Source organism: Rosa chinensis, chromosome 2 (genome assembly GCF_002994745.2).
Source record: "Rosa chinensis cultivar Old Blush chromosome 2, RchiOBHm-V2, whole genome shotgun sequence".
Lineage (NCBI taxonomy): Eukaryota > Viridiplantae > Streptophyta > Magnoliopsida > Rosales > Rosaceae > Rosa > Rosa chinensis.
The window spans coordinates 66844053-66856558 of NC_037089.1; the positions used below are offsets into that span (position 1 = coordinate 66844053).

At 38.0% G+C, this 12506-nt stretch overlaps 1 protein-coding gene across 1 annotated transcript; it reads left to right on the forward strand.

Moving 5' to 3' along the window:
• The first annotated feature begins 9659 nt into the window (after window positions 1–9659).
• LOC112184807 (zinc finger BED domain-containing protein RICESLEEPER 2-like) lies at window positions 9660–12274 on the forward strand. Its single transcript, XM_024323043.1, has 4 exons — window positions 9660–9871; window positions 9913–11488; window positions 11571–12072; window positions 12171–12274. Exons 1-4 carry the CDS (start codon window positions 9660–9662, stop codon window positions 12272–12274), a joined length of 2394 nt encoding a protein of 797 aa, XP_024178811.1.
• Window positions 12275–12506: the final 232 nt, after the last annotated feature.

A 12506-nucleotide genomic window follows, 5' to 3' on the forward strand; every position in this document is an offset into this window, starting at 1 on the left:
TTTGCATGTAATTGGTGCTAGGTTTAAGAACATGAAATCGACTTTTCGTTTTGTGTAACTTGAATCAAAAGTAGTAAAGGTTCTGGACAAGAATCGAATTTAATTGAAGAGGATTGCAATTAGGTGGACTTTTCCATAACTAAGTTGTACACTTGAGTTGATAGCCTTTCTCTATGTCTAATGCGTTGAACATGTCATGATTGACTAGCTTTCTAGGGCTTGATTGCATGTTTGATAGGATTAATCTAGGTGCTTTCGCTTAGGTTAATTAGCATTGAAAAGTAAAATATGGGAAATCATTTGCTTTCGAATGTTTCACATGATCAACTCCTCTCTCATGACTTGGAAGAACAATTATAGGGTTTGAATCGAATTTGATTACATGAAATTGATTTTGATCTTTGTTCCTTGCGTTCCACCCTTGTATATATGTTTTTACATTTTCTTTATTTTATTTATTTTAATTTTAATTTTAAGAATCCTAATCCCCCCTTATTTGTGTTTACTTGTATATATTTATTCTTTATTTTATTTTTGTAAATAATACTTTATTATTTTAATTCTTTATTTGTTTATACAATTGTATATATTTATATTCTTTATTTTATTTTTGTAAATAATACTTTTCTTTATTTGTTTCACAATTACAAGTGTACCCTCAATCCCCGGAATAGAACGATCCCTACTTACTTATATTACTAACGACATTTCAGGGTTAAATTGCGCGCTCCCATGAGCGCGTCAATTTTTGGCGCCGTTGCCGGGGATTGAAAAATCACTTGCTATATTGTGTCATTTATTTTATATATTTGTTGTATATAAATTGTTTGAAACTTAGTTTAAATTAACTAGGATATTATTTATATTATTGAACACGAATTTTAATTGTAGGTTGTAAATTGAGAGGAATAGGTGAAGTCTCTTTTGTTAATATTGGCCTAAACCCCTTATTGGTACCTAGCTCAGGTCCCTTAAGGTTGAGGGCGGCCTTTATTAACACTTGTTGAACTGTCTTCACACTTATGAACTTTTTCATCTTAGTAAGTATAGCCTATGTGGAATGGTGTCTAGGAAGGGGACAACGTTCATGACGGGTTTTTGAATCCAGAAGTGCTTGCAAATGGGCGTAAACCACTATGTGGGAGTAGCTCATGCCAAAATGGATTTTTCCTCTCGTGTTCGTCCTCCCCCACCTGGCCATTTCAGTAAGGTTGCCCAAAAGATTTGAAAGGGAGTTTGTGTCTAGGCGACTATACTTGGGCCGCACGTCCACTTGATTTACCGCTTGGAATTTGATTCGATATCAATAATGTTTATAATAAAAGAAATACTTGTGAATACTCTATACATGTAAATTATTTTGTTTCACACATTATACTTGTAAAAATACTTTTCACGTTTTATACTCACTTGAGTACTTAACTTGTGTCTTGTGTATAATATACTTGTTAATACTTGTAGTGTGTAATTAATAGTTATACTTGTTTTTATTTTGTATTTCTTTGTTAATTATAGTTACTAACTTTATTTAATGTAGGTACCGTCTGGCTGCAAGACGTAAAATACAAGCGCTACTTGGGAGGCAACCCAATTCAGAATATAATCAGATTTGCTTTCTCTTTCCCTATTTCTTTTTATTTTTCATTTTTTCTCTATTGTTTTATTTTTGGATTTGTTTTCGTAAATGTCTTCTATCTATGCTTACTTATTTCATTGCATGCTTTTAATTGATTACATTGAAGATAATGCAATATTTAAGTGTGGGGGAAGAGATTTATATTTTTGTCTTTCATTTTGAGTCCAATTTATATTTATATTTGTTTTTTGATTTTTTAGTCCTTTATATATATATAAAAAAAAAAACTGCATTCATTCAGTCTTATTAAATTCAGCTATTTACAAAAAAAAAAAAAAAAATTAAAAAAAAATAATAATAATAATAAAAATACTCTATACTAAACCATGTCTGCATCTCTGTAGGAGTTGAGGCTGAGCTCAAGGGAAATGCGAGAGTCACCGCCATAGCCGCTACCTCCCTCGGAAGTAGTCTTCATGTTGCTAAAGATGTCCTCACCATGCATGGGGAATAGTGGAAGGGTTTCAATCTCCTGGTGATCTCCTCCTCGTTGTTCCATGAAAGATTGTCCTCCTGTTGTGCCAAAGGAGGTAGTACTGGTATTAGTGTTGAAGGGTGAGGAGGAATATGGGTCAACACCATAGCCGACACGTGACCCAAAGTTTAGATCAATGGATCTACCATCATCAGTAGAACTAGTGGATCCAAAATTGAGATCGAGAGATCCACCAACCGGAACGTTCCGAAATTCCTTCAACTTCTGCCTCTCACGAGCCTTGAGGTTCTGGAACCAAAAGAAGACGTTCTTGTCCTCGATCTGCCCATACTGTTTCAGATGAAGGCAGATCTCTTGAATCTGCTCTGGAGTTGGGTACTTAAAACCCTTATCATAGTAAAGGCCCTTGAGGATTCTTAGTTGAGGCGGTGTGGGAGCCCACCGGTTACTACTCCCGGCTGCTTGGATGCTTCCTCCCTCCTCGGTTGGTTGTTGGGCTTGTAATTCCATTTGTTGCTGGGTTTGTAACTCCATTAGTTGCAGAGTTCGTGGTTCCATGTTGATGAAGAAAGGATTTGAGTTTCGAAAGAAAGGCTGAAGGGTTGAGAGAGAAAGGCTAGAACTCGGAAGAATTTTCTTTTGGAGTGAACAGTCGCTCAGAATGCACCTATTTCTAGAACGAGTGAGCAGATCTCCACCGTTGGATCGACGATCTCTGAGATTAAATCTACGCGTTAGATTAAAGTCACCCAAAAACACGGAAAAGTTGTTGACGCGTGAAGGACACATGGGGGAACCAAATTGATCTCGAGGAGCTGTGACAGATAAGCTACAGCCGAAAGCAGGTATGATTGCCGTAAATTAAGGAAAAGAAAGGACGCGTGGGGGAATCAAACGAATCTCGAGGACCTGTGACAGACAAGCTACAGCCGAAAGCAGATCTAAATGCCATAAATCCAGGAAAAGAAAGGAATATTTACACGTGGGGGAGTTTCTTGGGCCGTGAACTGTCATAACTCTTCTCCTTCCCGGAGAAGCTTTGTTAAAACCCTGTGCTTGTTGAGATTTCTACCCTATTTTGTGCTTCATATATACATCCTTTTTTGTCTCCTCCAGATTTTACTAAGGTTTGTCTAAACGTGCAGTTTCAAATTCCTTCTACTTCCTCATGGCTCGAACCAAGGCTACCCCTCGCAGGGGCATCAATCAACGCCGTGTTCTCTCTTTGGAAGAAGAAGGTCATCAAGCGGCCACTAGAGCTGGGCTTACTCGTCCATGGGACCATCGTCCTATCCGTGAGCGTACCCGCAGTCCCCCTCATCTGCCTCGTCGCTCTCCCAGACTGCATCCCGGAGAGTCTTCTTCCTCACCAGCTGCTCGTGCTCCTCGGCCTATGGCCACCCTGGAAAGCTTGTCGAATTCGATTGATGATTTGCGTTCCTCTCTCCGCGATGGTATTATGGTGACAGATTGGAGAGTCAATTGCATGATCGATTACATCTCTGAGATGAACTGCTCTTTGATCCGCTGTCACACTGCAATAAACAAGCTTGCTCAGGAAGTCAATAACTTGCAGAGTTATCCTCCTGGGTTTCCTCGCAAGGACGCTACTGCATCACAACATGAGGACCCGCCTCCTCAGGAGGCTGAAACCAGCAAGAGGGCTGCCACTCGCCCGCATACCGCTCCTCCAAAGGAGTAAATGGAGGTACAAGTCTAGGCTGAAAGACTTTAAACATTAAGCGCTGCATGGGAGGCAACCCATTTCAACTGTAGCTGTGGAGGAGACATCAAACGCAGATTTGCTTTCTTGAACTCTTCCTTCTATTTTATTTTCATGAATTTTAAGTTGTTTTAGGTTTCGTTGTGTTCATTTTCTCTTCTATGCTTGATTTATGCTTTGCATGATTTATATTTGTTTATACATTGAGGACAATGCATGAATTAAGTATGGGGGAAGGGTTATTGCTTTATTGTGTTTTTAGTAGTTAGTATATAAAGAAAAAAAAAAAAATAGTTGATGTTGGATTGTGTTTTTAATTGATGTTGTGATACACTAAGGTATATTGGATTAAACATAGTCTTGAAAAAGGGTAGCTGTTTCAGTCCCATTGCACATCGAGACTCCCTGTTCCCGTACCTAAGTATTGAAATTAAATTAAATTGTTGAAAAAGAAAAAAAAAAAATTTAGTTTTGTTTTTGTTTTTGAGTCTTAGAATGCCCTTTCAACTGTCTAGGATGATTCTATATCTCTGAAATCATGATTAAAAGAGGATCACAAAATTGAGATGATTTTTAAAATGGTATTCTTTGGTTAATTGAGATATATGAAAAATGCATGCATGTGTAGTGGATATGGATTTCGTAACCTTGGTACAGAATATGAGCATGTTAGGATGAGTTTTGATTCATAAAAGCCCATGTGAGATATTTGAGCCATGTCCCTTTTCTTGGAGTGATAATTGAAAAATATATTCTTAATTTCTTGGCGATGTTTTGATGATCTCATTACTCTTTCATTTGATTGATTGCTTGCCATAGATTAAGTTTGATGGACTAGAGAATGCTAGAATTCGCTCTTGTGCTTGTTGAGACGTTTGTCAATACATGGCCCTGATTCTGGAAGGGATAGAGGCAACCTAGGAATTATCACCATTGCCAAATAAGCATGTGTCCCTATTTGTGCCCGTCATGGGACTCCCTTAGATAAACCCCTTTGAGCTTACATTAAGCCTTTTCTTTCATCACCCTTAAATCCTTAACCCTGAACCTTAGTATAGCTACACTCCTACCCTTTGTTCTAAAAACTTAGTGGAGCTATATTTTGGGACTTTACTTGAGGATTTGGCATTGAGAACGAAGATTGAGAAGAGGTGAAAGTTCAAGTGTGGGGGTAGACTTGTCCATGAAAAAAAAAAAATTTTGTGAAAGCCGTGAAAAATGAAAAGAAAAGAAAAAAATTGTGTACGGCTAGAAAAGAAAAGAAAGAAAAATGTTTATGGATTTTAGTCTCCCATACTTAGTAATTTTGGAGTTTACTTTGAACTGAAGGCCCACTACAGAAAAATTTGGCCTTTGTCCATTCCACTATAGTTCTAGGAAAGTTTACAATGAAGATTTGGCCTAACATGAAGACATTAGGCCCTTTTATGTTACCTCTAGGGAAAGTGACGTTTTTGCAATGCCTTGGTGGATTTCTTGAGGTCTCTACATCTACATGTGCTCTGCTAGGTTTTTAGGACACTTTGATAAATCCTTACCCTTCATTTCTTAAAACCTTGAGCCTTGACCCCATTACAACCCTAAATAAGACCTTCTTGATCCTTAAGATGGGACAGCCTTTGATTTGTGGAGATGAGTTACAAGAGTTGAACCTATGGCTTGGGTCCATCCGTGCAAGTAGTTGATATCCTTCATGAGATCTTTTCAAAAAAAAAAAATTATATTCACAAAGTGCTTTTCGTTTCTTATATATGTGAGCTATTTGATTGCCTCAAAATATTTTCTCTCACATATAATTGAGTGATTATAAGCTTTTAAGCATTGTCTTGAATTCTGAGAGAAGAAAGAGTGGATATACCTTGTGAGGATATGAATCATACTTGTTCGAAGCATGCTTAACAGAAACCATCACCATTATTACAACCAAGTCCTACTTGTGTATGTGTGGATTATATGTTTTAATTAACTCTTGAATATCTACATATTGATTCTTGGTTGAGTGCTAATCTTGATGTAGTGAAAGTAGGAGATTTCTGAGACAAAAAGTTGAAGGGCAATAGAGTCATTGTTTTTGTAGAGTCTTTAATTTTCGTTGAGTGTTAGTGTGTGTCTTAGTGTGATTTTGCTAAGGGACTAGCAAAAGCTAAGTGTGGGGGAATTTGATAGGAGCATTTTAATGCGACGTTTTAACTGCATTTCCCTACATTTCTTACGTTATTTCCTTATTAAAATCCTGTTTAGGAAAGTTTCCATTCTTTGATTGGGAAAGTTCCTATTTGTAGAAAGTTTATATTTTTGTAGTTTCTATTTATCATTTTTAGTAAGTTGCCATTTTTCATTTTAGGAAAGTTTCTATTTTTCTTATTTGTTTCTATTTTTTTAGGACCTCCAAGCAAGTGGAAAATCTTGAGGAGGAAAATCAAAGTTGCAACCAAGTGGAAAATCTTGAGGAGGAAAATCAAAGTTGCAAGGAAGTGGAAAATCTTGAGGAGGAAAATCAAAGTTGCAACCAAGTGGAAAAACTTGAGGAGGAAAATCAATTCAAGTTGAACAAGTGATAAACATGTGGGAAGATATTTTTTACAAATTTGTCTAACATATCTAGCCCTTCATTTATGTTCATCTCCACCCTCCATTCATCATTTTTTGGGCTATAAATACACTTCTCCTCTCACTCTCAAAAACAATTCCTTCATCCATCTCATCTTCTTTGTCTCTCCATTTCCTCTCCATATTTCTTTTTCATTCTCTAGTTTTCTTGTTCCATTCTCTAGTTGCAAAGTTCTGCGTTTTCAAGCAAGGAGAGGAAGAAGAAGAAGGAGCCGTGAAGATCATATCCTCCATCATCCACCTTGAAGGCTTGCTTCCAAGATTCAAGATCCAACCATCTAGCTCTCCATCTCCATCTCCCCTCACGGTGTAATTCATTCTTTTTCCTTGTAATGATATTTTGTTTTCCTTGTTTGAATTTTTGGTTTCCTTGTTTGATTTCGTATGAACTTGTTTCTAGTTAACAATAATGTTTAGGGCAAAGTTTAAGCCCAATTTCTATGTTTAAATAAAGTTTTCGAATTCTATAATTGTGATTCTAAGTTGCTTATGTGAGTTTGTTCGATTAAATTTGCTTTACAGAAAACTTTTATATGTTTATCTTATTTGGGTCGACACTTATAGGATTTGCATGTAATTGGTGCTAGGTTTAAGAACATGAAATCGACTTTTCGTTTTGTGTAACTTGAATCAAAAGTAGTAAAGGTTCTGGACAAGAATCGAATTTAATTGAAGAGGATTGCAATTAGGTGGACTTTTCCATAACTAAGTTGTACACTTGAGTTGATAGCCTTTCTCTATGTCTAATGCGTTGAACATGTCATGATTGACTAGCTTTCTAGGGCTTGATTGCATGTTTGATAGGATTAATCTAGGTGCTTTCGCTTAGGTTAATTAGCATTGAAAAGTAAAATATGGGAAATCATTTGCTTTCGAATGTTTCACATGATCAACTCCTCTCTCATGACTTGGAAGAACAATTATAGGGTTTGAATCGAATTTGATTACATGAAATTGATTTTGATCTTTGTTCCTTGCGTTCCACCCTTGTATATATGTTTTTACATTTTCTTTATTTTATTTATTTTAATTTTAATTTTAAGAATCCTAATCCCCCCTTATTTGTGTTTACTTGTATATATTTATTCTTTATTTTATTTTTGTAAATAATACTTTATTATTTTAATTCTTTATTTGTTTATACAATTGTATATATTTATATTCTTTATTTTATTTTTGTAAATAATACTTTTCTTTATTTGTTTCACAATTACAAGTGTACCCTCAATCCCCGGAATAGAACGATCCCTATTTGCTTATACTACTAACGATATTTCAGGGTTAAATTGTGCGCTTGCTTTTGAGCGCATCAGTAGGCATGGCGCCAATGCCAAAGAGAGTGGCACTCTGGCGTTACAGGCCATGGCCCCAGCTAGGATGCGTGGAGAGGCCCGTGGGTTCGAAAGATACTTTGGTACATTCCAATCCTTTGATCATCAAGACTCAAAAATCCATCTCATGAGTATCTTCCGGGTTATGGTTATCGTTGGGGGACGCCTCAACTTCAGAATCTATTCCTGAGAATATAGAGCTCTATGAAACTTACACTAGTGTACATGAGACGTGGGATAGAAACTCCATCATAATTGTTGATGTGGTTGCGCATTTCGTTGCGCATTAGTTTGTTGAGTTAGATGATATCGAACCACGCTCCGTTGATGAATGAATACCAACGTAGAGAGATTTGGCCTAAATGGAAAGATGCCATCCAGGTTAAGATGGATTCTCTAACGAAGAGGAAGGTTTTCGAGCTAGAGATGCCAACACCTCCTAACATAAAACCTGTTGACTAATGGGGTCTTCGTTAGAAAGCGTAGTGAGAAAAAGAGATGATAATCTCGCCTTATGGCGCATGGCTTCTCACAAAATGCCCTGGAATCGACTACGATAAGACATATTCTCTCGTAATGGATGTCATTGCACTCCACTACCCTGTCAGTTTGGTAGTTTCCGAATAACTGAACATGCAGCTTACAAATGTGGTCACTACGTATCTCTATAGGGATCTAGATACGGAATATACATGAAGGTTCATGGTGAACTTCATTTACCCAAGTCAAGTGGCTCTAGACCACGGAGCGTGTTTACAAAGAGGTTGAAACGCTCACTAAAGTGACTACTTGATTGGGAAGGGATATGCCAACGCGTTTCTATGACAAGTTTCGGATTCTATCGCGGTTCACGTTGGACATGATCTTCATTAGAAGCCCTTAAAGAGTTAAGGGAAACCGCTGAACACTTGAGATCCGAGTTTGAGATGAAGGATTTTGGGAGAACACGATTATGTCTCGGTTTAGAACTTGAGCATCGTGTCGATAGATGCTTAGGAATTTTGACAAGGTCAAGCCTTCAAGCACCCCCATAATCGTCCATAGTCTTGATCCTGAAAAGGATCTTCTTCGTCGAAAGGATGATGATGAAGATGTGCTAGAGGCAGAAGTGCCTTACTTAGTACAATAGTCACATTATTGTACTTATCCCAATGCACAAGACCAGACATCTCATATGTTGTGAACTTGTTAGCTAGATATAGCTCTGCGCCAACGCCATGCCATTGGATTGGTGTAAAAGATATCTTTCGATATTTGAGATGTATGATTTAGGGCTGGGCATAGTAAACCGAGTTACCGAACCCGGTCCGATCCCGAACCGAAAAATGCCGGGACGGTACGGGCCTCATTTTTGAATTTCTTGGTTTGGTACCGTCCCGAACCGAAACAGTAAAAACGGGACGGGCTTCGGTACCCTAAACTCAAACCCGAATTGGGCCCGGCCCGTACCGAATTATATAAATATTATATTTATTTTGATTAATTCTATTTATTTAATATCTGATTGGTCCATTTTCGAGTCTATACTTCTCGTATAGACATGAGCACACTGAATGCATGCTCATAAGTCATAACGGTCAACTCGGTTGGGTTTCTGCCACGAACCAGTCTACGTCTCCACGATCACTTTATCCACTTCGATGAGTTCGATCCCCAATTCTGAAACCTAATCCCTAGTTCGATGAGTTCGATCCCCAATTCTAAAACCTAATCCCCAGTTCGATGAGTTCGATCCCCAATTCTGAAACCTAATCCCCAGTTCGATCCCCAGCTCTCACACTCTCACAGTCTCACTCTTTCAGCAATTCATCACAACCATCACCAATTCATCACAATCTCATCACAATCCTCATCTCATCGTTGATTCACCAGTCATCAGTTCATCACAAATTCTGCAATTCAACATCACAGTTGAAGAACAGTATGGCTAGAGGGAAGAAGATAGTGGCTCGACCTCGACCAACAGCTTCTGGTCTTAAGGATTCTTCCACAGGAACATCACCATCTGAGCTGGTGAAGCACAACAACAATTATTTCAGCAGATTGAAGCTCAAGCTCAAGCTGAAGAAGGTGCAAGTCAACCTGAAGCTACTGCAGCTGAAGAAGGTGCAAGTCAACCTGAAGCTCCTCCATCTGTAAGTGAGTGTCCTTCTACTGCATCTGGTATCAAACGTAGTTTTGTTTGGGAGCATTTTATTGAATATGATAAGATTGAGGTTCAGAAAGATGCTGAGGGAAATGATATTGAGATTGTTCATAAACGAGCTTATTGCAAATATTGCCCTAGGGGAAAGGTAGGAGATTTTGCTGTGGATAGTTCTAAGAATGGTACTTCTGGTATGATTAGGCATATCAACCAAAATTGTAGATATTATCCACCTAATGTGGATAAATCTCAGAAAAATCTTGCTGGTGATAAATCAAAGGGAAATAGATTGACCACAGTAGCTTATAACCAGGATGATTATCTAGAAGCTTGTGTAGAGATGATTGTGATTGATGAACTGCCTTTTAGTTTTGTGGAAAAGAAAGGGTTTAACAGATTTTGCGACAAAGTCTGTCCTCTATTTGATGTTCCCTCTAGAAGGAAACTATGCAGAACCTTTCTAGGTAAGTATGACAGTTCAAAGAAGGAATTGAAGAAGGTTTTGAAGCAGTATAGGTTGAGCCTCACCACTGACACTTGGACAAGTGTTCAAAATGTCAATTATATGGTGCTTACTGCCCATTTCATTGACATTGATTGGAAAATGCATAAGAGGGTCATTAGTTTCTGTGTGATTCAAAATCACCAAGGGCCTACTATAGGAAAGCTTATAGAATCATGCCTTGAGCAGTGGGGGATTGAGAAGGTGATGTGCATTACAGTTGACAATGCATCTGCAAACAAGTCTGCTTTAGAGTGGCTTGTTTCTAAGATGAACAGCTCTTCATGTTACCAGCAAATATTGAATGGTAGATATATGCATATGAGATGCGCTGCTCACATCACTAATTTGATAGTGGGGCATGGGTTAAAGAGGTTGCAGAAGTCTGTGTTGGCAATTAGGAATGCTGTGAAGTTTGTGAGATCTTCTCCAAATAGGTTGGATACTTTTAAGAAGGCTGTGGAGAGACAGAAAATTCCATGTAGGGGACTGGTGTGTTTGGATGTCCCAACTAGGTGGAACAACACCTACCTCATGCTAGAAGCTGGTTTGAAATTCAAGAAGGCTTTTACTTTGATGTTGGCGGATGAGGATAGCAGCTTTGCAGCTTACTTTAAAGAACCAGAGGAAGAATATGATGATGATGGGAATGTAGTACCAAGCAGGAATAAGAGGAATAGAGTTGGACCACCAGAAGATGAAGATTGGGATAAGGCAGAAGTGTTTGTGGATTTCTTGAGGGTGTTCTATGATGTCACATTGAGGGTTAGTGCTTCATTGCACCCTACTGTGCACACAACTTTCCATGATGTGATTACCATGGAAAAAAATATAGAAAGCATGTTTGTTCTACCTGGGTTTGCAACTGGAACAGAAACTGAGCAAGTGTTGATGGACATGGCAGGAAATATGAGATCCAGATGGTTAAAGTATTATGGATCATTTCATGAAATTAACCACATGGTGATCATTGGCCTAGTATTGGATGCAAGGTTCAAGTTGAAGAATGTGACTCACATCTTCACTTCTGAGGGTTTAGGTGATGATGAGGTGCAAAGAAGAACATTGGAGATTAGAAACCTTCTTATGGCTCTCTATGATCAGGTATTTAACTTGTTTGTTCTATAATTTTCAGTCTTTTAGTTGGTTTTAATTGGATATTAATAAGCTGCCTTTTTTTTCTTAGTATGTAATTCATGTAGATGGAGGCAGACACATGGTGAGGCAAGGCTCTCCAAGCTCTTCATGTAGTACTCTTACAAGCAGAAGCAACAATAGTAGAGGAGGTGTTAGGGGTCAGCTCCTTAATGATTGGAGGAAGGTTGTACAATCAAGTGCAGAGGCTGTGGTGGCTCATGAAGTAGATCAATACTTGAATGGTCCATTGGAATTCAATAATGATGAAGACTGCTTTGACATCTTGTGTTGGTGGAAGGTCAATGGCCCAAAGTTTCCTGTGTTAGCAGCAATAGCAAGGGATGTTCTTGCCATTCAAACCTCAACAGTGGCATCAGAGTCATGTTTTTCAACAGGAGGCAGGGTTATTGACACATTTAGGAGCTCATTAACTCCAAAAACTGTGGAGGGACTCATTTGCATGCAAAGTTGGATGTTAGGTGATGAAATCGCAGAGATCCAAGATGATTGCACCATTGAAAACATAGAGTTTTATGAAGCTGTTGAGCATGGTATAACTTTCTGTCTTGTTTTCAGTTTTAGAGTCTTTTCATTTTCAGTGCTTTGACTTGTATCATTGAGAGTTGATGAGTAATTTTTATTTTTGCAGAGCATGAAAGCACTGCATCTAGCAAAAATATGTGTCCTGCTCCAGTTCCAAGAGCTAAAGGGAAGGGAAAGTCTGTTGCAGCTGGTAATGTAATTGTTATCTAAACTGTTTCAGTTTAGTTGTCTTCAATTTTTAATGTTGTCCCAACTTTATGAGTTTATGTATTGATTCTATTGAATAATGAACTATAATGGATGAAGTGTGAACATTGTAGCAGCTTGTATTCTTGATTTCTTGTAATGCAGTCTAGTAATTTTAAACTTTTAAGCAGTTTAGTTGATGTGTGAATTGTGAAATGTGAACTGAATGTGAAGTTAAGATTGTCTACTTGAGTAC

What these genes read in the sequence shown, in the direction of transcription:
- LOC112184807 (XM_024323043.1), top strand. Translation starts at nt 9,660, where the DNA reads ATGGCTAGAGGGAAGAAGATAGTGGCTCGACCTCGACCAACAGCTTCT. An exon ending in AACCTGAAGCTCCTCCATCT is followed by an intron (nt 9,872 to 9,912) that starts GTAAGTGAGTGT and finishes TATCAAACGTAG; the next exon opens with TTTTGTTTGGGAGCATTTTA. An exon ending in TTATGGCTCTCTATGATCAG is followed by an intron (nt 11,489 to 11,570) that starts GTATTTAACTTG and finishes TTTTTTTCTTAG; the next exon opens with TATGTAATTCATGTAGATGG.